The following is a 27,763-nucleotide window of genomic DNA, read 5'->3' as shown; positions in this document are numbered from 1 at the left end:
AGACTTGTCAGACTGTACTGAAGGGCGAGTCTTTCCCTGGCAAAGGCCTGTTCCTACTCTGCCATCCTCTTCATGACTAAGGCTTTCTCTACCTCAGCCCTTCACTCCTCCACAGCCAGTCGCGCTATCTGCAACCTCAGCTCCCTCTCTTCCTGCCAATCTCTGAGCTCCTCAGACAACAGGGAATGCGTGGTGACACTGCTCCTAGGACTAGAGCCAGCAAGTGATTCCCTATCCATGGGGTTCTTTCTCTACTGGCATTCCTGGTGAGCCATTTTCTCCCTCTGGTTCAAACTCTTCGGGGTCACTGTCCCCCTGTGGTGTGTACTGGGAACCCTCCCACTCAGAGTCCTCACAAATTTTGAGGTCCCCCTCAGGGTTCTCCTCAAACTCACTACCACCCTGGTTCTCTGCTGATACTCTCTCTCGGACCCTTTTAAAATATTACAGGGTTTTCACAAGATCCCCCATCTCTGGTAGTCCCCTTTCCCTACAGAAAACCTTTAATTCCCCCACAGTGTAGTGGCCAATCATACCAAATTTAGAAGGGAAAGCGCATGCACTTTAGCACTGATCAGCAGTGGTAAAGTGCCCAGAGTCCTTATGTCAACAATAAGGTGCAGAAGAAAATAGGAGGAGGGAGGCAAAAAGTTTGGGGATGACCATGTAAAAAAGGCCAGGTCCAACACACAGGAACATCCGGGGCACCATCTGATGTCACACAGGGGACAGACATATCACCAAATGGTGGTCGATGAGGCCCACAAAAGCAACAAAAAAAAAGACAATTCTAACCACTACGTGGCGAAATAATGCACAGAGTGTGAATCTAGAAAACTCCTCAGGCTGCAAAACTCCTACTGGTAAGTAACCAATTTGTTTCCTTATCTAGTCAAACAAACCATATTGACCACCTGGTATGTCTGACAGTCATTACTGACATACAACACAGCCAAGATCAGATAGTCTAACAAATGGTAGCAATGATGTAGTGATGTCGGAACAAAATAAAAAAACTATTGAGTACCATCTGTGATGGGAGATGATCAGGTAGCATTTTTCCAGCCATGCAGCCGTTATTTCAGGACATGCTATGCATACAGGGAGAGATGTTCACAATTCACCCTCATATGGGCAAAGTATTCATCTACTGTGGTATAGAGGACGGGGTCACATAGGTCACCTCTTCACCGGTCTGTTATCACTTGTAACAAATTTTGTGGATTTGGGTTGGGGAAGGGGGTATTCCAGCATTCTACCTTCCTCCCTAATCCAACACAATCCTGAGGTACAGGAAAGTGGGTTGCAGAGGGGATATCATTTGGAATGGGCACAGGTATTTTGTGGGGCTGGAAGGAAAGCAGGATGTTGAGGATGAGGCGCATACATAGGAAGTAGGGTGTTAATGAAGGTAATATTTCATGACATGCTATGCATGCGGGAGAGATTTTCACAATTCAGCTTAGTATAGGCAATGTACACAGAAGACTGCTGGATACTGTTAACCTGCCATTATACTTTCTGAGATCTTCTTCTACAGTGGTACAGAGGACAAGGGCACAGAGGTCACCTCTTCACTGGTCTATTATCACTTCTAATGGATTTCGTGGAAGTGGGTTGGGGAAGGGGGTATTCCAAAATTTGTCTTTCCTCCCTGATCCAAAACAACCCTGAAGTACAGGGAGTGGGTTGCAGAGAGGATATAATTTTAAATGGTCACAGGTATGTTATGTGTGTGAGGCTCGAAGAAAAGCAGGTTGTTGAGGATGATGTACAGATATAGGAGTAAAATATTATTGAAGGTATAGGAATGTTGTGCTTTATGAAGGTATGAAGATGGGGCCTGGGGATGTTTTAAGATAAGGGGTAAGATGTTGATTGAGCACAAATGTTTGTTGGTTAACGAGGAAGATGGGATGTTTATTAGGAATGGTGAATTAACTTATTTTGTCCACATTTCACATTAAAAGCCTATCAAAAAGAGAGACAAATATTTTAAGGGTGAAGATGTCTCTGAAGTGATTGTTTAAAAAACATGAGTGAATACCTGATTCGGTGTCATTATGCCAGCAATGTTTTGGAATTCATGTGAATCATTACATCTAAATTCTGGTCTTGGTGCACGATCTCATTCTACAGATGTATTTCACTGCGGCATATTGTAGGGTGTTAGAGGCCAGGGCCATGCGGCAAATAAAGTCTTGTTTGAAGTGAACTACTTCCTTGTAACATGTACAGATCTTGTGCGCATCAGGAGGGCTATCACAGGCATGCAAAAGGGATATTTATATAGGTAATTAAGATAAGAAACAGTATTTGTGTGTGTGTGTGTGTGTGTGTGTAACAACAACGCAGTGGTGGTAAGAGATAGTTTTATAATTGAAGTGTGCCTGTAGATGCCTGTTTGCATTGTGCTGCGGAGGTAGTGATACAGTTATCAGGCGCAGCATATTGCTATCTTATTTCATCTTGCCTGGACTTATTTATACCCTGGTCATCACATCAGTGCAATGGAAATGGGTGGAGGAGTGGACATTTTCGAAGTACCCTGTATGTACTTAATTTGTCATGGAGACAGGCCTACAACTTCTGAACTTGTAAATTTGTTTTCAGGATGCATACTTTACGTGCACGTTACTAGAGTACCCCGTGCTCATAAAGTGGCTCTACAAATCAGAAACAAAATACAGAGCTGAGGAAAAATGTAATTCCCCTAAATAGACCCTTCTTCCACTTGGTTCTAGTAGTCTAGAACCTAACATGTATTCTAGAATCATAACGTTGTTAAATTGGATGTATCCCATAACTTAACAGCAGTGGGCTGTACTAACTTTGGTTAGCCTACCACTGCATCCTGGACATGAAGTTCTCACGCTGCAGATAGTTGCACAATACTGGCCTTTCAATTGATTTTCTGGCTGTCCCTATATTTCCTCCCTTTCCATTTGACTCAGTATGTGCTTCTTTGTCACAAGGCTCTTCTCAACTTGTACAGATCCATGGCATAGCCCCACTGTGGGTAGAGTGTGACTTCTAATTCTTCACCAGTCTGTCCGAAGAGTAAGGATTGGTGGCGGCTGAAATTCTAGTTGGGGAAAAGACCTTTTTAGCTGTAGAAGTGGAGTCTAACAACAATTTCCATGTAAAATCAGTTTAGTCCTATGACAATGACCTTTTTCCTATAATTGTGTATTTGGAGTGTGGGTGTACATGTGCTGTGTGTGAAGACAGGGCATGGTTTGACTTGTATCCGCTGGCACATTTCACACAACACAAACATGTAATTTTCTGCACAAACTTCTGATTCCCTGCACAGGGTCAGGCCCTTCTGGGATTGCTCTTTGTAGTCACTTGAATTCTCTCTGTGGAACCGAGTGTATGCTGGAGTGCATTAAACCTATGTCCTACTCCTGGGACGCACATCTAATTTCCTTTTACAGCACTAGTTGTTGGTCGAAGGTGCCTGGATCCATTTGTAACCTAGCCGTACCATCTTGGAAGGACATTATTAATCTGCTTATGGTTTTGTTTACATTTGTTTTAGTTTGAATATAATGTCTATGTAGCCTCTGAATGCAAGCAGGAGTTGCTGGACTTCAGTTTTGTTTTTTAATTTCTCCACTTCCCTTTTGTCCGACGCGACACACCATGGCCTAGCCACACCCCTTTTGTATGGCTGGTTTCTTAAACTGCAGGGCAGCACCGCACCGTGTACCAAAACCTCTCAATATTTGGGGCCAATAGAGGGCCCTCACATTTATTATATGCGAGAGGATCGTCCAAGCTATAGGGTGAAATGCTCTGGTTATTTATGTTCCCAGTTTAAACCAGAGACTCTGGTTTCAAACAGTGAGGTTTGCTACAACAGATGTTGCTTTTCAATCCGTCCAGATTAGGTGTCTCCAAGAAGTAGCTCGTAAGCAACTAGTGGCTCTCCAGCTTCCCATAAGTAGCTCTCCTGTTTGCAGCCCAGCCTACAAAAAATAAAAAGAGCAAAGCAAAAATGTAAACTTGTCAGTTACTCTGGATGCCTATTATTGAACATAAGTAGTTTTTACTACAGAAAAGGTTGGAGACCCTGGTCCAGATCGTCCCATATCTGTGCGTTCTCAGATTTACAACTCACTTGAATTGCCAGTGGAGACATCCTCTAATAAATTGTTGTCCTTTCTCTTGAATATGTGCTTGCTCATTAATTTTTGGATTTTATTCAGTCCCACAATTCTGACTACATGTTTGTAAGTGAGACCTTGGCTCAGCTGATTCAGGCCCAGACATTGCAGAAGCAGTACCAGATTGTCAGAATCATCAACACAAGCAGGGTGGAGGACTGGCAGTTGTTTTTTGTAGTATGTGTCAGTTTATTTAATCAATTACCTCTTCCACTTGTGAGGCTATCTCTTACGATCTGATAGTTCTTGACACTTTTACCTTCTCAGGTTTACTAATTTATCGTCCCCCTGGACCTAGGGCGGACTTTGAATCCTCTATCAGCTCACTCCTTGAACCTTTTGTTCATAAATTAAATGTCAATATTTTGGGGGATTTTAATATTCATTTAGAAAGGTTGTCCTGTCTGTAGTCTAGATCACTCATTGAAAGTATGTACAGTTTTTGGTACTTTCAATTGATAAATTTTCTTACTCACTTAGCCAGACACACTTCGGAATGGATTTTCACTAATAATTTGTCACGTAAAGCTAATACAATGCTACTAACCTCCCAGTATGGCACTAGGCTATTCTGGGAGGTGAGCCCATCTACTTGGGATCTCTCATTGTCTAATGTTACCTACTTTGATATCATTTTGCTGTGAAATATTTTGCACTAATTTGGGGGGGAGCTCGGATGTGAAATTATTTTTATCTTGTTGAAAGGGAATGTTTTATGCTGCTTATGTCCAGCTGAGGGGGGATTGTCTCTAATAAACAGTGTTTTTTTTTTTTTTTAAATGTAGTTTTTCTTAGCAAACTTACTTGCTTCTTTCAAGTTTTCTCCACCGACTTGTTTTGGTGCTGCAGTGCCATTACAGTGGCTGGGAAGTGGGGCCTCTAAATACAGGATGTGCGAGGTCCTGGGCAGCACTCTAGTGTTTGATTATAAAAATATGGCTTCAGCGCCCCTAAGGCAAGCCTATCTCGGCCAGTCCTTAGCCGGACTGCTGTCTGCGCCAGCCATTATGCCAGTTTCACTCCAGAGGTGAGTTTCCCCACAACTTATACCTCTAAACAACTTTATGGATTAGGTGCTTGTAGGAGGAAGTGTTAAACCCAATTTTAGCGGTCTGTGTGGGGCCTGTCGCTCATTTCTTCTGCAAACATTATTTTTCCTCAGTAAATCTGGGAATCGGAGAGAAGACTGGGAAGTCAGATATTTCTTTGTCTGAAAGCAGCCCTCATTAATGTTCGCTCACTCCCTAAACACGTTTTAGACATATTTAATCTGATTGAAGAGGAGCAGTTAGATATCCTCTTTATGATGGAAACTGGGCTCAATTATTAATCCTGTCCAGATCTGCAACTATCCCTTCCTCCTTACTATGCTTGGGTCCATCTAGACAGAGAGGGGCAGTGGGGTCGCCCTTGCATTTTTGGAAATCTCTCAAATGTACTATGTTTCAGATCAAAGGACTGACAGGAGCCGAGGCTTTGGGGTTCTGCATTTCTCCCATCGCTCACTGCTCCTTTGCTGGGACCTTGTTGTATTGCCTCCCCAGAATATGCAGGAAATGTTATTAATTGTATCGCCCAAGCACTTGCTCACCAAATCATTAACTATGTTAATTTTACTATCCTGGGTGATTTCAACATTCATTTACACAATCCCATGGACGGTTCTGCTTTGAACCTGACGGAAACACTGGTGACCATCAGCCTGGCTATAATTCCCTTGGGACCTACCCATAGGGCTGATCGCACAGCTGATACTATGTTTTCTAACAAGCCAATTATTTATGATAAGCCTCCGAAGGTCCCTTGGTCTGATTTTTTACTTCCCTTCTCTTGCCCTTCGTTTTCTCCACTGAACAACAGGAAACTAAGTCACCCATGTGGTAATCAAGCCTGGAAGAAGGTTGATATTTCCTCACTGAGCAATGTCTTAGCCTCTACTAAATCAGTCCTAGGTGGAGACACTATACTTGACAAGGAGGTTATGGATACATGGTTATCAAAGTCTGCCAACAGGGTTGCTCCCATAATTAGGTCAGGAACTGTCAGATAATGTCCTTCAGCCTGCTGGTTAACTACAGAACTAGCAGGTGAAAGAAAGGGGTGCAAAAAATTAGAATGTCAATGGAGAAAACACTATTCGGAACATGATAAAACCAGATACAAAGCAGCCTTGAGTGTACATAGCATTACAACCTGAAGCTCACTTGTTGCACCTTCAATGCTAACCAGATTGTAGGAGCTAATAATAACTGTAAAGATTTTTTAAAAATCCTGATGGACCTTTACAGACCATAAAATTACTGCTCTCCCCTCTGGAAACGAATCTCTCCCTATGTAGTACTAGATTTCTTTTTTTTTTTTAATTCAGAAGCATCCGCTTGACACAATGGATAATGAATCCAAGTGTGATGCCTATTCTATATGTAGCAAATGTTCAAGGAGGAGAATATTTGTTACATTAGAATTCTAAGTACCCATTTCTTGGGGGAATGTTGGGTTACCCTGTCTATTATGGTATTCTATATCTTTGCCACCAGTCCAGGGCAAGTTGTCTGTTTATATCGCCTAACGACTTTGAATTAACATACCTTTTCGCCAAAAGAAAATCAGGCTTCCTTCTGGATCCCTTCCCTCCTCAGATTGTAAGGCAGTTAGGAGCTATACTAAGCCTGATCTATTGGGAGGTTTTCACTACCTTGTTTAATTCTGGGATAGTCCCCACTTCTTGGAACAGGGCAAACGTCAATCCCTTTTCAAGAAGCCTAACAGGAATCCTGACTACCTTATTAACTTCAGAATGCTATCTCTGCTCCCGGAGGGCCCGAAAATCATTGAGAAGATTGTCAATAGCCAACTGTCGATCTATTTGAACACCTTTAATCTTATCCATCCATCACAGTCTGGCTTCAGGGCTCTCCACAGCATGGAGGTCACGCTTATGGAAATAACAGACTCCATCAAATTTGTGCTTGATGCTGGTCAGAGCGTGGCCTTAATTATACTGGATCTCTCTGCGGTGTTCGACACAGTCTCTCATGAGATCCTGTTACAATGCCTGACCGCCATTGGAGTGGAGAGGCCTGCACTAGCTTGGTTGAGTTCTGTCCTTGAACTTAGAGAACAGGCAGTGTGACTAAAACCTGTTCTACTCTGAGGCTATAATCCTCTATTATTGAGTGCCTCAGGGCTTGGCCATGAGCTCAACGCATTTTAATATATACACATGACGCCACTGGCATACCTTATTGAATTCTTTGATACCCATTTGGTGTCATGCGCAGATGATACTCAACTTCTGCTGACCTTTGACGATAATATATCAGAAACCAGGTCAGAATTTTCTGCCTGTGTAGTAGCAGTAATGGGGTGGCTTAAGACCAATCAACTTCAATGCAACCTGGAGAAAACTGAGGTTTTATTATTTGGTGCTAACCCACTGCTTGGCTGGTTAGGGGTGTGGCCAGCAAGCTGCAGCTAACCCCCCACCAGCTTCCCCCCACGCCAACAAAGGTTGCTAAGAATTTAGGGGTGCACATTGATACGCATATTTACTTTAAAGCCCAGATTAAAGCTGTGGTTAAAACCTCCTGCTGGATTCTGAGGTTGCTGAGGACATTTTTTAATCTTCTTCCTGGGGCTGCCCAAAAAACAGCAGTCCAGACTTTAATTCTATCTAGACTGGATTACACAAATATCATGTACCCAGGGGCCCCAGATTATTTAATTAATCGATTACAGTTTGCCTCCTATTTAAGCTTCCCAATCATACCTCCATTCCCCAGTACTGGAAACAATTACATTGGCTTCCAGTGGAAAAGAGGATTCGGTTTAAAGGACCAACAGTGGCTCATGCCAGCTGTTATAAGACTGGGCCCAAATATTGGTCCAGTAGGATGGTGGAATATTGTCCTAAAAGAACCTTACTGTCCCAGTCAGCAAGGCCATTGACAATCTTACGTATCAAATGGAAAATGTGAGGTGGTTCAGTCTTCTTGGTTCTTGTGGCCAAATACTGGAATGAGCTTCCTCTTTCTCTCAGATTTATCTCTGAGAAGAATGTTTTTCGTAAGTGCTTGAAAACTCATCTTTTTATGCTGTAGGCTTGATTACACTCCTCACTGGCCGCCTGCCTTTGCGCTGGGGCACTCTTGTAGTATGTGTTGCGCTTTGCAAAGTCCCTCATTCATTCCTTTTTATTTGGTCTGACTATAGTGCTATAAGTTTCTCTGTAAATCTGTCTCTGTCATAAAAATACTCTTTGGGCCTCTTCGGTTAAAGTTAAGTTTCGGAACAGGAAACAGGTGGATATGGATTAGTTTGATCTGGCCTTGAAGTCCATGTGTTTTCCCACTCATTCTGATCCTGAGGAGAGACAGCACATATCCAAACTAGCTTATGGAGTGTTCTGATACTATGACTCCATTTACAACTATTAACAACAAGCGAAACCCTCAGCTCCTTGGATCTTGGGCAGTCTTAAAATTATGAGACATCATGTTGTAGGCAAAAAACGCAAATGGCATCAAGTGTATGATTCTCAGGAAAAAGTAGCTTGTAGGTTTAATTTGTGACTACATACAGGCCATTTATGAGGACAAATTTTGGTTTTGCACCTCTAACATCATAAAGGCCCAAAATCCTACAAAGCAATTGTTGAAGTAGTTAATCTGCTCTCTGACTGTAATGATCCAGCAACCACAGACTTATCACAATCTATTTGTGACGAGTTGGTGATATTTTTGTTGTGACAAGATTGGTAACATCTTTTATGGATATTCTGACACTCAGAAATGTATCCCATTGGAATCTATCTCTAATCCCTTAGAAGTGGCTAACAGGAATATCTAATCTTTCTCTTTATCTTTGCCTTTACTAAAGCCACCAGTCAATTAGGCTACTATTGATCTCTGTGAATTAACTGATACAGTTGTATTGTTGTCCTTCTCCTCACTTTCCATCTCTCGAGTAGAGCCTCTTATGTTGAAAATTAAGTCAGGATCTCTTCTGGACCCCTGTCTACCTAAAATTCTACATTCTACATTATTTTTTAGAGGCGATTGCCTCTCAGCTTAATCTGCTACTTAATGCTGCAATCACATCTGGCTGTTTCCGTAATGCTTGGAAGGAAGCAATGGTAATTCCTTTAATTAAAAAGGCTAATCTTGATGTTGTAGACTTAAAGAACTATCGTCCAGTATCGCTTTTGCCTTTTTTCAGCTAAAGTTTTAGCAAAACATATGAATTGGGAACTGATTGCTTTGATTGAATGTTATGATCTCTTAGACCATTCTCAAACTGGATTCAGAGTGGGCACAGCATAGAGTCATCACTGGTGGTAGCAGTCGACTATATCTGAACCATTGCAGATGCGGGAGAGTCTGCGGTATTCCTTATGCTGGATTTTTCTGCATCCCTTTATTCAGTGTTCCCCTTTACTCCTGATATCTTTTCTCACTCAGCTAGGGATCATGGGCAGAGCTTTGAATCTACTCAACTTGTTTCTATCTGAAAGTACGCAGGCACTCGTCCCTTAGTCCAACCTTATTTAATTTGTATGTTTCACCACTGGCGAAGCTAATCCAGTCGTTTGGACATAGTGTATTATTCTATGGAGGTGACACCCAGATCATTGGTACAGTCACTGATGGCATTAATTTCTGTTATTTCTGAGGATTTTCTTTTTGTTTGTCATCCCTCAGCCTGGTCTAGTGTCACAATTGGTAGGTTTCTGGGTTAGGTTCTCCTCCTGTTCCTGCAAAGGTAGCTAAAAATTCCGTGGTGATGGTAGATGAACATCTCACGTTTGATACCCATGTAAATTGTATGGTTTCTAAATTGTATGGTTTCTTAATGCATCCCCTCCTACTTTAAGAAAATGTTTACTTTTATCCTGGCGTCGGCTCAGAAAAACATTATTGTTGCACTAATCTCTACTAGGTTGGATTACTGCTGTGCGTTTTTACTCAATATTAAGCAGGGCTCTCTGATCAAGTTACAAACAGGACAGAATGCTGCCGCCCATGTCATTATCGACATCTCTAAATTCAGATCAGAGGAGCTGAAAAAAATAACATTGGCTCCCAGTTAGGCGAAGAATTATTTTTAAAGCTCTCTGTATTGCTCATTATGACTTACATGGACGGAATCCCACTTTTTTGGTCCAAATTTCAGTGCTGTCATCTGGATAGACCATTGCTATCGGCCCATAGGAAACAGCTGATAATATCTACATCTCACAGAGCAAGATGGGGAGGCAGGTCCTTTGTCTTTATGACTGCCAAACTTTGGAATTCTCTTCCTCATCACATCTTTGAACTAGATGGCCATCAGTCATTCAGGAAGGACCTGAAGACTTGGCTCTTTTTTCAGTTTGTTTTGTAGGATTCTTTGAGAGCCATGCTCTTGTTCCTCAAACGGGTTGTTTTGGATTTTTCAGTTCCTTGACGTCTTAGGGTATTTTTTGCACTTTGTAAGCTGTATTTCATTTCATTTCTTTCTGGATACCCCACCTCATTTTCTCCTTTGTGTGGTTGTGGCTGCAGTGTACCCTTGGTATGAACACAACAGACTGATCAAAGTAGGTTTCACTGCCTAAGCTAATCCATTTTCATATCTGATGATAGCTACATTACCCCTCCTCATGGTTTCTTACTTGTGTCGGGCTATTTCACAATCTTTGGCCATCTGTGACCTTACACCCTTGTGCTCTGGCTAAGGACTCTCTAGATACTACAAAGAGAGACTCTGCAAGCTGTCAGCATGAACTTCTAGGGAAGCCACATTTCCTGGAAATGTGGTGCCTACTGTTTGTATATAGATGTGGAGAGAATGTGGGTGTAGCAGTTTTCTCATGCAAATAACAAACATAGAGCAGCAGACCCCCCATCATGATGGAAGTCTGAGTATGGTTATGAAAAGCAGACACTTTTCAGCTTACTTAAATGTAGCTGATCTAGCACTGTTCCAAAAGATTTCCTGTAGGAGAGGACCTTCATTTTGCAAGATGCTGTAGTATGAAAAATATTATTATTCAGTCTGGCTAGAGTCTGGTTGACGATCTAGATGCACAAGGTCTATGAGTTGGTGTTTGACAGCCTCAGTGGCATTGAAGGACGTCCATGAGCTGTGTTGATATGTAGGTTCAGTAGGTCACACGTGTCAAAAATGTTAGGACCTCGTCTACAGTAGCTTTCAATAGACCCACCACACTGCATTGCACCAACAAACATTTTGTGACCTTTGAAGTCAATGTTGCAGTCCATCTGAATGCTAAAGCCACTTATGCCCGATAGATTAACTCTCTTCACCCCATTTTCAACTTGAGTATTTGGCTGAACCTCCATTTATTTGGGAAGAATACTCCATTCGAGCTAAGGTAGGTTTCATTGGATTCTCCAGCCCTGCCCAAATCCAAGACTTGCCAAGAAGCTACCTGGGCTCTACACATGGGCATTCTGCAGACATTGCACTCTTGAGTCTTCCTTATGGAGCAATGCTGAATGTGGCCAGGAATTTCTTCCCATAGTGTTTGCCAAGGCTGCAGTCTCAATCCTGTGGGTTCTTTCTACCCTCATCATGAGGATGGTAAAGAGTTAGAGCACAGCCCTATAATCAAAGTACATTTATAATGACCCTGGAATGGCTCAGTCCTATTTCAGCCCCGTATCACCAACCCGTGAGACGTAATCCAAAAACACTAATTGACCAGCTATTTTTTTTTTTTAATTTTTTTTTTTTTTAAAGCAGCCTGTTGAGGGTGGTTATTATTGTAAAGAAGCAAGGAGTACAGTTTGTCAGAAAGAATGCCTGCACAATGATAGTGCACAAACCTTAGATGTTTTAAAGCACGGTTAGTAAGGTACCCTCATGTTGATAATGGTAAAGAGCCTACAGACTAGAGTAACCTTGTTATCATAAAGTTATGCATGTTTAGTCTGCTTGTTATTGCTTATTCTTCATATTATGATGGTAGTGACTTAGTTGTGAATGTACTTTGTTTTGAACATGGTCTGTAGGATAAATTAACTTTAAACTTTGCTAAATGAAGACACCAGTAGCTTAAAAATGTACCACCTGTACTGTACCCAATGTGCCACCTGTACTGAACTAGCCCAACAGGGATAAACACGAGTGCACAATACATGCTGTTGTTCATCAGTATGATTTCAACAAAGAAGGTAAACTCTGGTCAATATTTATAATTTTATCATAGGACTGTGCAATCCAGGTGCCACTACTCCGCTGCCAACAGCATTAATTTGGCAAGTTAACTAAATGTCAGAGAACTAATCTCCAGTTTATTTTATTTCCTTATTAATAGGATTTTGGCGAGTTCATGAGGGAAAACAGATTAGCACCTTTCTTGGAGGCGCGGTACAAGATTGATGGAAGTTTGGAAATTCCATTGGATAGAGCGAAAGATCAGTTGGAGAAATATACTCGCTACTGGCCTATGATTATTTCACAGACGACTATCTTCAACATGCAAGCAGTAAGTTTATTGTTTCCTGTAAACCATGGTTTTTCACTTATGTTATTAATACTATACATTCTAAAGTAGCACAAAGTGGAGAAAATATTCTAAAAATGTGTGCCTACCTCTTCTTGTTTGCTTTGTCTACCACCTGCCACCACTAGGATATGCATATTTAACGTTGTTTATGGCAGTATTATTTGCATACTCTGCGAGGGTCTGAAAAATCCCCACTTTTAGAGACTGGTCATCGCCTGGTACTGCTTGCTAATTATTGTTTATTGATCAGGCTTGTGTCATGGTGTAGTAACAACTGGAGAAAATCTCCGTACTCCAATGTAATTTCAATGCTTCCTGTACCTCTACACTGACCTCAAGGTGCGCACTACAAATAGACAACTTTATCCTTCAGGACAAATTAATCTTTTAATTTCATTCCCTTTTTCAAAATACATTATCCAGTTTTGCAATATTCTTTATGAAATCGGTGATTGCTTAAATCGTATGTACATATTTTCTTAACACATTTTGGGGTGCTAAGTTCTCTTTATCAGGGGGTAATTTAAACAAGTGAGTCTTAAGCTTTATAAAGCTATGACTCACAATATTCGTTGTGGCGTATCCAGTCCCACCGCTATTCCTCAAACATGCTTTATTGAAGGAATAAGTTGTTAATTTGTTGAGAGTTTTCTAGGTGCGTGGAAATGTCAGTGACGTGGAGAAACCAATAACTAAAAAGGGTTGGGTTGCTACAGACAGCACCTGAGAAAAGACTTCTGGAGGAGATTATTAATGCTCCAGGACACCACCATATAGACTTACCTGTTACCTGCTGTACCCAATATTGAGTATTTGCCAGAAAATGGGTTGTTAATTTGGGAGGGGATTAACCCTGAAAGTTTAACAAACACAATCTTGGTTTGTAACAACTAAGTACTTCAGCAGATTCTCGGCTCAAATTCTGGTAACTATGGCAAAATTAGCTGCAGTTCCTCAGAGAAATGTGTTAAGGTAAAGTAGTATCAAACAATTTTAAAGTTGCAAATACATCAGAATACAATTCCAGTATCTTAAGATCAAGCAAACATAAATAACCAAAAAGACACAAAAGAGTTAGAATTGGACAAGGGGAATTGAAGATTTGTAGTTTCAAAACATGAAAGCATAATGGTGAAGGAAAACACAGAGAAATAATATAGATCTACATTTCACTTTCAGTCCACGTACATTACCCAAAACAACCACAGGATGCTGTAGGAAAGTACACTCTTTGTCATGGTCGCACCCACATTTTGCCACTGGTACTAAGGTTTTTTTTTTTTTTTTTTACTGAAGGTGCACTGTGTTACTGCTAACCAGGTCACCAGTGCCATTGCTGTTTCCCTAAAAAAAGGTAAACTAATCTAATTGTGTATAATTGCCACACACTTGAGCACCCCTGTAAGTGCCTTGTAAGTGGTATTCCTGGTACCTAGGGCATGGTTACTAAAGAGGCTCCCTAAGGCTGCAGCATGTATTATGCCACCCTAAGGGACCTCTCCCCTTCAAAGTTCATGCACACTACCATTACAGGCTGTGTGACATGGTGCAATCTATGTGTAAAAACACAACGTGTCACACTCAGTGTGTGCCATGCCAGAGTCACTGCATATAATATATGTAAGTCACCTCTACAGCAGGCCTTAGAGCCCAGAGGCAGGGCGCCTTATATTTTATGTGAGGACATACCTGCATGAGCATATATGCCTTTGTGATGTCTAGTTCGATTACTAAACGTTACAAGTGAATAGGGAAGCCATCTTATGGTATGGGCACTGGTCAGTACGGGTTACCCAGCTACATAATTGCTTCACTGAAACCTATGGTATTTGGTATCAAACATCCTGTCTTAATAAGTCCATCCTGATGCCATTATTTGATTTATTATGACATGCACGCAGAGAGCACCCTAGAGGTGTCCTGTGAAAACCTACCTGTCCTCTAGTGTGCTGACTCACTGGTATTGACCAGCTTGCCACCACGCCAAGTTTCTGGCCCCCTGGAGGGAGAGACCGTGCTTTCAGAGGCCAGAAACAGTGCCTGCTCTGGAGGAAGGTGCTATCACCTTCTCCAGCAGGATGGCTAGTAAATCAGCATTTTTGGGCTGGGGGCTTCAAGGCCTCTGCCGCCGTTTGATATATGAAGCTGGCTTCCCCCAGATCTGGGGAATGCCACCCTCTGCCCTGAGGCCCATTTGTCACTAGGACAGGAGAGAAATTAGTTATGCAGGAGGCGTATTGCGCCGCCAGGCCAGTCCCACCCCTAAGATGGGCTGCCTAATGTGCTCAAAGAAGGAAGGGTTCTACCATCTTGTTTTTGGTGGAACAGCGAACTCTGGGATAAGGTTATACACCCCCCCACTGGAAGCGGTCATATAGGGCTTGTAGTCAACCCATTGGCTACTACCCTACTCTCCCCTAAACGCCCCTAAATTCAGTATTTAGGTGTCCCCCTGACACCAGAAACTTAAACTCCTCTGACTACAAGAAGGACAAAGATATGCCGATCAGCGCAAGAACTGTGGACTAGCTGTAGACTTTAACACCAAACATTGCCTACCTGTTACTGTCCCGACAATTGCAAAGACCTGACTCGTCCTGCAGCTGTGCATCCTCCAAAAGCCTCGGAGGCCTGCCAGCACTTTGCCAACCTGCCAGCATCTCCCTTGGAGTGGAGGAGCCACTTTCCTTCACCAGCAGGCACCAAGTAAATCCGAACTGTTGGTGCTTTCTGGAACCTTAGCCCCTATTTACCTTAAGTCCAGAAGAACAGTCCTGTAACTCGTTGGCAAGTGACCCCATCCCATAGGATAATATTACCACGCTCTAGGCTCATGTCTTAGATTTGACAGCTGTATTTTCTACACTTTAAAAAATCGCTAACTCGAAAAGTACTTACCTGATCTTGTAGATTCTGGTATCTCAAATAATATAAAAATGTGTGTTATTTTTCTAAATTGGTGTCGGATTTCCTTATTTGAATGTGTCTGAGTGTGACTTTGTGAGTGAACAACACTTCCTTCTGTTAAGTCTAAGGCTGATCGACCACAATACCACAAATAGAGCCCCTTGGGATTTGTTAAAGCAAGTCCTGCACATTAATTGGGGATACCTTGACTCTTTGCACATGCACACTATAGCGAGATCTAGCTTCCTACAGATGCCACTCACTCACTAGAAACGTAAACGAGTAAATGTTACTAGCAAATAAATATTTCTGACTCACAGAGGTGGGGAGGTAATCTTTCATGCTGCAACTTTCCAGTGCTTGTAATCTTCTGGATCCTTTTTTAGGAGACTTAATCACAGTACCAGCTTTGATCCTCCAGCTAGCCATACCCTTGTGGAGATGATGTTTACTCCTGTCTGTCAGTGCTAGAACTGGTTTCTGGGGGCACAGACGGGTCATCTAGGGTAGCTCTGGGACTCAATTGGTTGCAGTTCATGACAGCTTTTTTTGGCATTTCTACTTCAAAAGTAAAACTGTGGAATCAGCCTATTGCGTTTCCAGCTGCCCCCCCTCCCCCCTCAAACCCCCTCCCAGACAGCTAACTGGCTACTGTTAACGCCATTCTTACTTTCCTTTTGCCACAGGCCATGCCATTAACACGTCAGCCTAGGATGTGTATTCCGTCTCTGGAGCAGGGCTGTGAGGAAAACCAGTTCTAGATGAGTTTACTTTCAGGTAGCACAAAGTACACTCCCTATTCCACTGACGTTATTAAAAAATCTACTTTCACCATTGAATTAAGCACTTAAAACTAAGTGAAAAGAACTTCTATTGATCGCTGTATTAATATTTAACTCCTACATAGGAATTAATGATTTTATTTAAAAGGAGTTCTAGCTGATAGAATGAATGCAGATTAAGGCACCCTGACCACTATGAGCATGTCATGAATATCATCCCTAAGAATTGGGTGCAACACTTTTATAATGTGTCAGGATAATAATTCTATCTCGTCATTGTCACTGCCGCCCCATCCCCAGCACTACAGTACTTTGGCTTTGCCTGAATAATCCATCCCCCTGCCCTCTCTCCCCTGCTTTGTAGTTTCGACTTCCTTCCCTTCTTTTTCCTCCTGTCCTTTTACTTTCTTCTCTTTGCTTCTCTCCATCTATTTCTTATTTTCTCCCGCCTATTAATCTATTTTTATTCCATTCTTATATTTTAGTAACGTTTGGTGTTGATGCATGTTACTCAAACAGCATTTGTATCTTACTGTGAAATTCTGTTGGGCTTGCATGTCATTGAATTTGCTGACATTTCCTTTTTGGTACTATATATATATATATATATATATATATATATATATATATATATATATATATATATTTGCCCAGCATACAATATTTGACACAATCATTGACCCCGTAGAAAACATTACAGGTGAGGTATACAACAGCATCATTGGACTAGATAGCATTAAGTGACAATATTACCAGCATAATCACATGGAAATCACACCAAACTAGTCTTTACTACCCATCCCTGGGCCCCTGAAGCCCCTTTCCCCCACCCAAATTATCCCCTGTGTCTCTGTAGGAAATTCGCTATGACATATTTTCTCGTACTTCTTCTGACATCCTCTGCTTTTATAGATCACTTGCTCTTCCTGCAGGCACCAGTCCAGGTCATGCTCCCACTCCGATACCCCAGGTGGGTCCGCTCGCTCTCCACTCCCTTGCTGTATTTTGTTTGGTGACCCCGGCTGTCAGCTGCATCCAGATCTTCACATATTTGGGCCACACCTCTACTCCCGTGATACACAAGACAAGCCATCTAACTTCCAGCAGTATGTGCCGACCCATAACCTTGTTCATGATTTGTACCACATCCCGAGCACACAGAGTGAATTCACTACGTCGCAGTCTATGCAGCAGTGACCCTGAGTAGTATGCTGTATGTAAGACCCTTAGTTGTATCAACCGGAAGCGTGCCCTTATTGCAACCTTTCTTGTGCTCTGGTTCACTTCCACGCAGTCGTTCTCTTCGATTAGCCCCAGGTCACCCTTGCAAGGCTCCCTTAATGACTGCATAGGATCAGGTGAGTTATTAATTAATTTCCAGTATGTCAGGGAGATGGCCTTGTCAGTCTTGGGGTCTGACAATAATCTGTCTTCCAGTGGAGATGATTCCAGCAATTGTTCCCCCTCTAGTATGTGCCTGCATAATGTGTGCCCCAGTTGCAGAAATCTAAAGCGTTTGGACTTTCCCATCTCATATTCCCTCTCTAGGTCCTCAAAAGTCAGCAGCGACCCTCCCCTCCAGTCGTCCCCCAGATGCTCTATACCAATCAGCTCCCATTGCCTAAAGCCCTGCAGTTTCCCGACCTCATGAAGCAGTTTACTGTCCCACAGTGGGGTTCTCTTTGTAAGCTTACCCTCCAATCCCACAAACTTATTAGCCTCCCTCCTTGCTCGCACCACCGAGTATGAAGTGGCAGGTGATCACCCCCTCGACCATCCACCATATAAGATTGACGGATAGTCACGGTCACCCATTGCCTCTCTGTCCACTCGGAATGCCGGGTTGTCTACCTCTGTGAAGACACAATCATTTATCGTACACAATTGCGCCGCCCAGTAGTAGGTGCGTATATCCGGAACTGCCAGCCCCCCTTTAAAAACACTTCTTTGGAGTTTAAGCAAGGAGATGTGTGAACTACCTCCATCCCATAGAAGACTCGCAGCTCACTGTTAATTCTTTGGACCACCATGGGCGGGACCCAGCATGGGGTGTTCTGGAGGGTGCATAACAGACGTGGGGGAGCTATCATTTTGAAGAGCACGGCGCATCCCATCAGGGACACCGGGAGTCCCCGCCAGTGGTAAACATCACCATGGAGGCGCTCCAACTGAGAAAGCAAATTTTCCTCCCATGAATCTGTCCATACTATGTGTTACATACATACCCAGGTATCAGAACCCAACCACAAGGGTGGTCCAACTTGATCCCAATGTAGGGGTGTTTCCTGTGAGAGGGAAAGCAAGGAACTTGTCCCAGTAGATCTGGTATCCAAAATAGCTAGCAAAAATCTGGAAGATGTCCACTGTGGTGCGAGGTCGTGTAGCATAGAGCAGGATATCGTCAGTGTAGAGGGAGATACTATCCTCCCATCCTCCTCCTCCTGCAATCCCCTGCACCAACATGTACTGCCGAATCCAAGCAGCCAAGGGCTCCAGTGCCAGTGTGAAAATCATTGGGGACAGGGGGCATCCCTGTCTCGTTCCCCTATGAAGAGCGAATGGGCGGGAAAGCGCTAAGGGGCCCTGAAGAGGAGTTGAATCCATGCGCAATACTGGGGGCCAAAACCCAACCTGTCAAGGGCAGCGAGAGGTACGCCATTCAATATTGGCATCCAGGGAGAGCACAGCTGCGTCTTTGTGGCCGGGAGACCCCATCATGTTCAAGACCCCGTATAGGCATCTAAGATTGAGTCTGGTACACCTATGGAGCAAAAACCCAGACTGATCCGGGTGAATCACTGTTATTACCTTTTTCATTCTATTGGCTAAAGCCTTCGCCAGAACCTTGACCTCCGCATTCAGGAGAGGTATGGACCGGTACGAACTACAAGCCACCGGGTCTTTACCGTTCTTTGGAATTACTACTATAGTGGCCAGTCTCTGATCCACTGGAAGGATACCCTCTTTCCTAGCTGCTTGAAACATATGTAACATATGTTTTGCGACGTCTTTGACTACACATTTGTATAGCTCGACCAGTATTCCTTTCGGCCCAGCTGCTTTCCTGGATTGTAACTCTAATGGCTTGTCCCACCTCTTCCTTTTATAAGTCTTTTTCCAGTTCCTCCTGATGCTCACTAGAGAGGATCCGGAGGGGTACATTCCCCAGGAGATAAGCACAGTCCTCAGATGAGTACGTAATCTTGGACGCATAGTACCCAACGAAGGTCTCAGCTATGTCTTCACTGGTAGTATGTGTTGCCCCTGTTGTGTTCCGGAGTATTACTACCCAGTCTCTCCTCCTGTCTCTCCTCGCAAGCCAGGCTATTCGTTTGTTGCCTTTATCCCCAACATTGTACAAGCGACGCTGGGTGGCAAGTGCTCATCTTCTCTCCTTATTTTCCACCAGGTCTCTGAGCTCCTGTTGCCAGAGCCGATGACTCTACTCGAGTTGCTTGCCCTCTCTGCAATATTGCTGACTCCAGAGCTGCAATTTCCGTTTCCAACCCCTCACACTGGAGGGATTGTTATTTTCTTATCCCTCCAATCAGGGACTGGGTCTGGCCCTGGATTACGGTTTTAAAAGCCTCCCAGAGGGTACTCAGTGAGGTTACCAACCCCTCATTGTCCTGGAAATACTGAATGATCCGGTCCCGTATTTTGTCCTGGAAGGCGGCATCTTTAAGATACCACGGGTCCAACCTTGGGGGTAACTTCCAGTCCCTGATTGGGCCCAAGAGTGCAACCACCACTAGGGAGTGATCGGATATGCCCCGTGCAAGGTGTGTAGCCCCAGGGAACTGTCCCTCCTGGGAATGCAATGCGAAGATATAATCTATTCGTGAAAAACTGTTGTGTACTGTCGAGAAATATGTGCACTGGTTCCCCACCGGTTTATGCTCCCTCCAGAGGTCCACTAGTCCCATTGCCTCCACAAATGTCTTGAGTGAACTAACATTTTCCCCACTTCTTGGCTCCTGTCAATCTCTCTCTCCCCGGGTCCATAATATCAATCATGTCCCCTCCCAAAATCAGGGTACCCTTAGGCAGTTCCTGCAGTACTTCACCCAGTGCCTGGTAGGTTTCAATATGTAGCCATGGCGCCACATAGACAGAGCATATGTTTAGCGTTTGACCTTCCCAGTTACCTGTCTGCACTACAAATCTACCAAGCGGATCCGCCCGTGTATTGCCCGGTATATAGGACACAGACGATTCGAACAATATTCCTGTGCCCCTGGAGTTAGACGTATAGCCCGCATGTGCGATAAGGGAATAACTCATTAGATCCAATGCCTTGTGTCTGTTCCCTTTCAAGTGGGTTTCCTGTACCAGGACAAAGTCCGGTGCATGCCTTCTAATGTATTGTAGAGCTACAGTGTGTTTGATTTTATTACCAAGGCCATTGACATTCCAGGTCATGACCTTAACATCTGATTTTCTCCTAAGCTCCATGGTACGTCAGAAAGTGCAATAATCTCCCCCCATACAGTCGTGACCTGACAACCCCTCCTACCCCTGCCAATTTGTAATTGCACCCCAACACTGGGGATATAGTGTAGTTGGGCAAGACCAGAGTAAACTCTTGAAGCACCACAGCATGGCACACAACAACATTCCACCGTTTAAACGTCCCCACCCTGCTACCCTGCATAGTAGGCTTAAATCTGCCCCCCCACCCCCATCTTGCAGAGCGCCTGTCGCCCCAGAGTCAATACAGCTAGTTAAGGACTTGCTGGTGTCGCCAAGCAAAATTTAAGTGCAATATGTTTGTACAAAAACCCTTCTTAGCAAACACTTCCAACCATACATCTGATTTGTATAACACCTAGTTTACCACCACCTATTCTTTGGCTGTGTGTTTCCGCCCACAGCAGCCACACAATCATGTCATTTTGCTGCTCTTTGGACATTAGAAATCAATGACATCAGGGCTGAAATTGCTTGATATGTGGTCTCCATAAACTCCTACCCCTGCCACTACCTCACCTGCAAGTCCGACAATAGACCCCTCCAAGCACATGTCACATTGGCAAGAGTCAGCTCTCAGGAGGATCATGATCCATTGTGTTCGTTGCAGGTTGTGCCACTGTGTCTCTTTCTTGCTGATCTGTGGCATGGTTTGTCTTTGTGCCTCTTGCGGAGCGTTTTCCAGGTGCGTGCCAGCCCTCTACCCAATCCCACCCCTCCGCCGGTGTAGTAACGAACCAGGATTTGCCCTCGCCAGTACTCGCAAGCGAGCTGGGAAGAGCATCGTGTACTTAATGTCCTTGTACTATAGTATCTTCTTGACCTCATCAAAATTTCATCTCTGGTGCTGGACCTTTAACGTAAAGTCTGGAAAGAACCGTATTGTGGCATTTTCAAAGATTAGATCGCCGTGCGTGCGGGCAGCTTGGAGGATGGCATCCCTGTGGTTAAACACCCTCGCGATAATGGTCCTCGGCGGGACCCCCGGCCTGGGCGCCGGTATTGGCATCCTGTGTGACCGTTCTATGTAGAAGAATTTCGAAAGGCGCTTGGGGCAGAGGGGTATTGACTATCAAGTCTTCAAAGAAGAGATCCACGCTGGGCCCCTCCGCCCCCTGAGGGACCTCCACAACCCAGATAATGTTTCTCCTTGCCCTGCCTTCCTGATCTTCCAGCCTGGCTGTGTTGAGCAATTGATGTTTCGTCAGATACTGAACCTGGTCTTCCAGTTTTTTGGACATGGATTGTAGCAGGTTAATGTGCGATTCCCCAGATTTAACTTTTTCTGACATCTTGTGGAAATTGTGACGGCATCCAGCTTGGGCTCAAGTGAACTCTTGAGATCTTGGGTCGCTGCCATTATGGCACCCGGAGAGGGCTGCTCCGCCTCCGGCGTCCCCTCCCCTCCCCCATTGTTCACCACTGCTGGCCTGGTCACCGCGTATTTGTCCATCTTGTTAGACTGTGTTTGAGTGTGTCCCTTGGGTTTCCAGCCCGGCTGGGGGCACACTGTGACCCAGATGCATTTGTATTATTTTACAGATGGTGAGAGTTAGAAGTGCGGGCTCTCCAGAGCTCCCTTAGATTGTGGCTATCTTGGCTGCAGCCAAACCACTCCACCCACCAATAAAATAATTGATACACAAAAAAAGTATAATGAGATAGCACGAGCAAACATCCTGCAGACGATCAAGTGAGAGTAAACCATTGCTCACTGTGATGGTAAAAGGAGACCACACAACAAAAATATGCCAAGCCCTGACTTAGGTCTCCATTAACATCTTTAAGATTAATCTCTATATAAGGATCTGCGGTATTTGTACAGTTTATGAGTGCAGTTATTTTAGCCACTTCCCTTCCTCCATCATGGCATTTTGTGATCATTGGTCATCTGTATAATGAACCTAAAAAGGCCTATTTCAACATTCAATTTAATGGGAAATACTTTGGCGATATTTATTTTCTTAATTTTGTTTTATTTTTTTCCAGTAGTACACACATTACTATGTAGAACTTAGTCAAAGTACATGAATATTAATTCATAATATGTGTATTGTAGTATAGTATATAGAAGTACTCTCCATTACAAGCAGTTGTGCACATGTGGTCACATGGTGCAAAAGCCGGGGTATAATCATAACTTCAACACAGCCTGTATTCCACCCTTAGCAGTCCTAATGGGGTGTTTCATCCATCATACATATGCCGTGTACCTTTGTTGTCCTAGTTTAGTCCTCCAGCTCAGCAACACCTGCCACATAGGCACATGAGGGTGGCCAGAAGTCCTGCGGGCAAGACATCTACTGCAAAGTTCAAATGTACAGTTCCGACATTTCTTCACAAAACACCATGGGGGTTATTCTAACTTTGGAGGAGGTGTTAATCCGTCCCAAAAGTGACGGAAAAGTGACGGATTTACCACCAGCCGTATTACGAGTCCATTATATCCTATGGCACTCGTAATACGGCTGGTGGTATATCCGTCACTTTACCGTCACTTTTGGGACAGATCAACACTCCTCCAAAGTTAGAATAACCCCCCATGTCTCTGAGACAGTTTTTAAAACAAGGTCTTCTCCCTGCCCTTACGCTACCCCACCCCCTGCATTGAGTCTTTATGCCACCTCAGTACCATAGCCTTCTTCACTAATGTTCTTTAGTGTGGAGGGGCGTCTACTACATAACCTTGGGGGGCCACCATGGAAGTCATAGTGAAGGTATTCTCTGTCGTTCTCTGTTGCCACTATTACCTTTGACAGGAAGACCCCCAACCTCCGGGCAGCTCCAAGCCAGTTGGTGAAAATTAGCATCAGGGCTAGAACATCTGTTGCAGGTTGAACCCTGTTCTAAACCATAATTGACCATCTGCACCAGTGTATACTAAGCTCTATGTAAACATGTATATATCAATCTTTAATTACATTTAGATGATACGTATTTTGTCTGTCTGCAACCGTGAGCCATTGTCTATGATATCAAAGACCTCGATCTCAACCCTACTGTTGTCTAGCAGAGACGTCATCCTTGCTTATCCCATGTAGCACAGAGTTATACAGCTTAGTGATGAGTTTATCGGGCCAGGGGCTGATCAGGACGACGTGCAGAGGCTCCCACTCAGGGAGCACACTCCTTATAATGTGGTATGTGAGTATTTCTAGTGTGGTGTTGAGAGACATCCCCAAATATTTGCAAAAGAGCGAAATCTCGGATTATGGAACAAATCGCCAATATATGTTACATTGTCCTTGTATAGGAGAGCGCACATTGTGGACTTGCTGGCAGTATGCATGAATAGGTAATTGTTATGTTTGTCTTGGCTGAGTACATCACTGGATTTCCCCACCAAATCATCTATAAACAGGACCAGGTCTATATTTTGCATTGCACTGTGACAATTCCATTGTATGGTCTAATTGAATTTTGAAACAACACAGCTTGTATTGGTAGTGGAGCAACTATTCCCTGTTCCAGATCATAATGTGGAACTTGCTACAGTTATGTATCCGGTGGTGCACAAATTGAGCTTGTGCAACCAAATAGATTTTGAAATTCTGTGCCCCAAACCTGCCCCTATCATTGTCAGTTGCAGCTTCGCCCAACCTATGGAGAGTTGTTTCTTAGTAGGATGCAAAACTGGTTAGAAGATGAGGCAAATCTGAGTAATGGCCAACAGGATTTAGGTAGGGCATTCAGTCCAAAAACCAAAGTTTTTGTTTGTTTCTGATGTGCAGAAAAGGTATTAACCTGAGATAAACAGTGGTGTATATCACCATTATACATGAAATGTTTGTTCTTGTCAACAGACATAACTTGTGATCGCCTGGATTAGCAGATTGAGATGCCCTAGCCAACGTTGGTGTTGGGGTGAAGTGGCTGGGATGTGGGTTAGCATTCCTTTTTTTCATCCTTTTTATTAATGATCTGAAGCTGTTTTTTGTTGGATTGAAGTCATATTATCTAAAGCTGAAGGAGGTGTCTCAACCGTCTCTGTGAGCGATGCAACACTAGCTGAACGTTTTGCATAGGCTACTTGATGTTTTCACCAAGCAGTGTACTCAGGTCTGGCAATAAATGTTTGGAATGCTAATGCTTTGGCAACTATGGCAGAAAAGGTAATTTCTTCTCAGAGATAACGCAGTGGGGAATGTATCCCGTTTCAACTATCTGGGGCTGAGAACATCTTGCTGGAGTAAACCAGCAGAAAAAACACAGCTGTTTGCATTTCTAAGAACTCGGATACAATGCAGCCATTTAAGGTTAGGCTTGAGATGAATTGTATAGAACTAGTGCTACAGGTTGATAAAGTTAAGGCAATGTAAACTACCTCCCATGGTGCAAATCTTCGTGGAGAAGAAGACTGTGGTGGAGAACATTTGTTTGCATGTCATACTTACTTCACACATGTAAATAATTGCTCATCCTTGAACTCCATCAGTACTTGCAGAACACTTCCCTGATTATTTATTTAAACAAGGGCGAAGAGCAGTTGAATGACTTTGCCTCCACCTTGCCTTCCTACCCTTTTTGGCCACATGGAATTTGCCGAGTTATGCTCTATTGTTAATATTAAAAGTTACACGTATCCTAATTCGGAAATCTATTGATTTGTTCATAAACAAATCTGAAAGTGTCATAGTTAAATAACAGATGTTCTGTTCCTGTTTAATCATCTGTCTTTCGATTCACAAACAAATTTGTAAATTCCAGAAACTGGGGGATATTTCACCACATAGCAGAGATTTGACTGCTTCTTAGATTGATATAGCTTTCATGCATGTGCAAGCAAGATCTAAGATTTGCAGTTGCTATTCACTTAAAAGGTATGTAATTGACAAATATTCCTGGTTTAGCTGCTGTCAGCTATATTGCGATATCTGTACAATTATTTTTCCATTTCAGTAAAAGGTTTTCAATAAGCGTGTTTACTTTAATTACACACCATTGACAAATGCTTGTGCTGGTGAATTTTCTCATATTGCTATACCTCTTACACTGTGTGGTTAAATGCAGATGAATGTGTTTGATTGTCGTGTGAATCCCAAATAGGTAGTATCTTTCAAGAATCAGTACCTTTTTGTGTAATTGTACAAAGCAAACAAGCATTGGCAATGCAAATTGGTCTCGCTTAAATGTGCTGCACTCTGCACTGAAATGCACAAAGCTCACCTTACACTCACATGGGCAAAATCTTAAACACTGGTGTCCTGGGACTAGAAGCAAGAACCAAGAAAAGATCTGTCTGTTCTGCTTCACTTGAATATGAACACAACCTAAAGTGCAGGAGAAGAGGAACAAATCACGTGAAAATGCACGTATGGCTGAAGTGGAGAGCTCAGATGCTCCACATACTGGCCAAGTACCCTGTGCACCATGCAAAGCATTTTAAATTAGATCTGTTTATTTACTAGTACCTGTGAAAAACGTCCATCACGTGTTTAACAGAAGCATACGGAGGTAAATTAGGAGGCGGAGATGCTGCATATTGCACAATCTGAAGCCGACATTTTACGTATTTAAGTAAGCTAGAAAAGAGTACATTGCTGAAACCCAATCTAGATGCGATAGCTGCCTGGCTCACTAGCCTTCTCCTTTTAATTAAGCGGTGAGGAAGAATTTCCCATAAGCTCTTCCAACAGGAGTAGCATGTAACAGCAATCTTGTTGACATGTGGGCTGAAGGAAAAATAATCATTTATATTTATTTTTTTTATCTCTTTATTACATTTTCTGCATTGGTTACGTTCACAAACAGAACATTCTAGTTACTGTAATCGATAATATCATGAAAGTGTGCCACTTCGCTGCTGGATTGCAACTGTTAAGTTATGTGAGGCCAGAGATTCATATCAAACATTTTAAATCATAAAGAGAAAGGTTAAAAATAAACCATAGCAGGAGAGAGAAATAATGCATATGAAATGCAAGGTCCAGAGGTAACATAGTGGGGAGTGGAACGAGTGAGCAAGCCCACGGATTGGGAAAAGGGTTAGGGGTAATGTCTGTCTTTGGCAGATTGGTATTATGTGAAAGACATAAGAGTCTCAGTGGCTGTGAGTAGGAAATGTGGAGAAGGGAGTGGAATACATAGTGTAGTGAAATTAGGTAGTAGGTATAACTGAGTCCTGGGATGTCCCCGGTAATGGCAACATGGGATGGTTCTTCCTAATATTATGTGGATTGGAAGGCATCTAGGATGGTGTCCCAGCTATCAGATAATGGATATTTGAAGAGCCCACGTGTATCCTCCCTACTTGTTGATACCCCAGCTGCAGAAGACCATGCCTTCATAGACATCTCCCAGCCAGCAACTTCTTGTGATGAGATGTCGAAAGAGATAAGGCAAAAGCGAGCGTTTGTGGGATGAGAGCAGAGTATTCCATTACGGCTGTCCAGTCCTGTCAGTACAAGGGCGGCCCAGGTTGTTTTCCCATCGAACACGCAGTAAGGATAGAGAAGTGGCAGTATGTGTGCGCAGTGAGTTGGTGAACCAGCGCATTAGGTGTGGGGCTGAACCCATGAGGTGTAGGTACTGAATCATGAGATGCATTGGGTGCTCCAACTGCATGTTATCTCATGCAGTGTCAAGAGCATCAATCAGGGAATTATATCACAGGAAGTGCCCAATTGGAAGGCCTTCCACTGCTGACAAGGTTTCAAATGTCAGTAAAGCGCTGTCTCAATTCTAGTCTCTTAGTATGTGCAATCCCATGTCATGCCAGGAAGAAAGCTCTTTAGTCATTGTAAAACTCTCCCTTTTCTCGGGGTGCCTAACAAGGGGAGTGCAGGAGCAGATGGCTGTGTACTTTAGTGAAATAGAGACTAAGCTTAAAGCAGCAATACTCTATCTTCAACAGCAGTGATTGAGGGGGTGTGGTATTTAGAGCATGGATGGAACAAACGTAATATCTGCGGGAGATGCCA

At 43.3% G+C, this 27,763-nt stretch overlaps 1 protein-coding gene across 3 annotated transcripts in view; it reads left to right on the top strand.

The window, feature by feature from the left end:
- The window catches only part of INTS13 (integrator complex subunit 13), a 196,837-nt gene that overhangs the window by 123,514 nt on the left and 45,560 nt on the right, over positions 1 to 27,763 (top strand). For all 3 annotated transcript variants that reach the window (XM_069228607.1, XM_069228609.1, XM_069228608.1), the window contains one exon: positions 12,493 to 12,663. In XM_069228607.1, the coding sequence (XP_069084708.1) occupies positions 12,493 to 12,663 (171 nt within the window). The remainder of the gene's footprint in view (positions 1 to 12,492; positions 12,664 to 27,763) is intronic.

This window comes from Pleurodeles waltl, chromosome 4_1 (assembly GCF_031143425.1).
Source record: "Pleurodeles waltl isolate 20211129_DDA chromosome 4_1, aPleWal1.hap1.20221129, whole genome shotgun sequence".
In the NCBI taxonomy this organism is placed as follows: domain Eukaryota; kingdom Metazoa; phylum Chordata; class Amphibia; order Caudata; family Salamandridae; genus Pleurodeles; species Pleurodeles waltl.
This window is presented reverse-complemented; position numbering and strand designations above follow the sequence as displayed.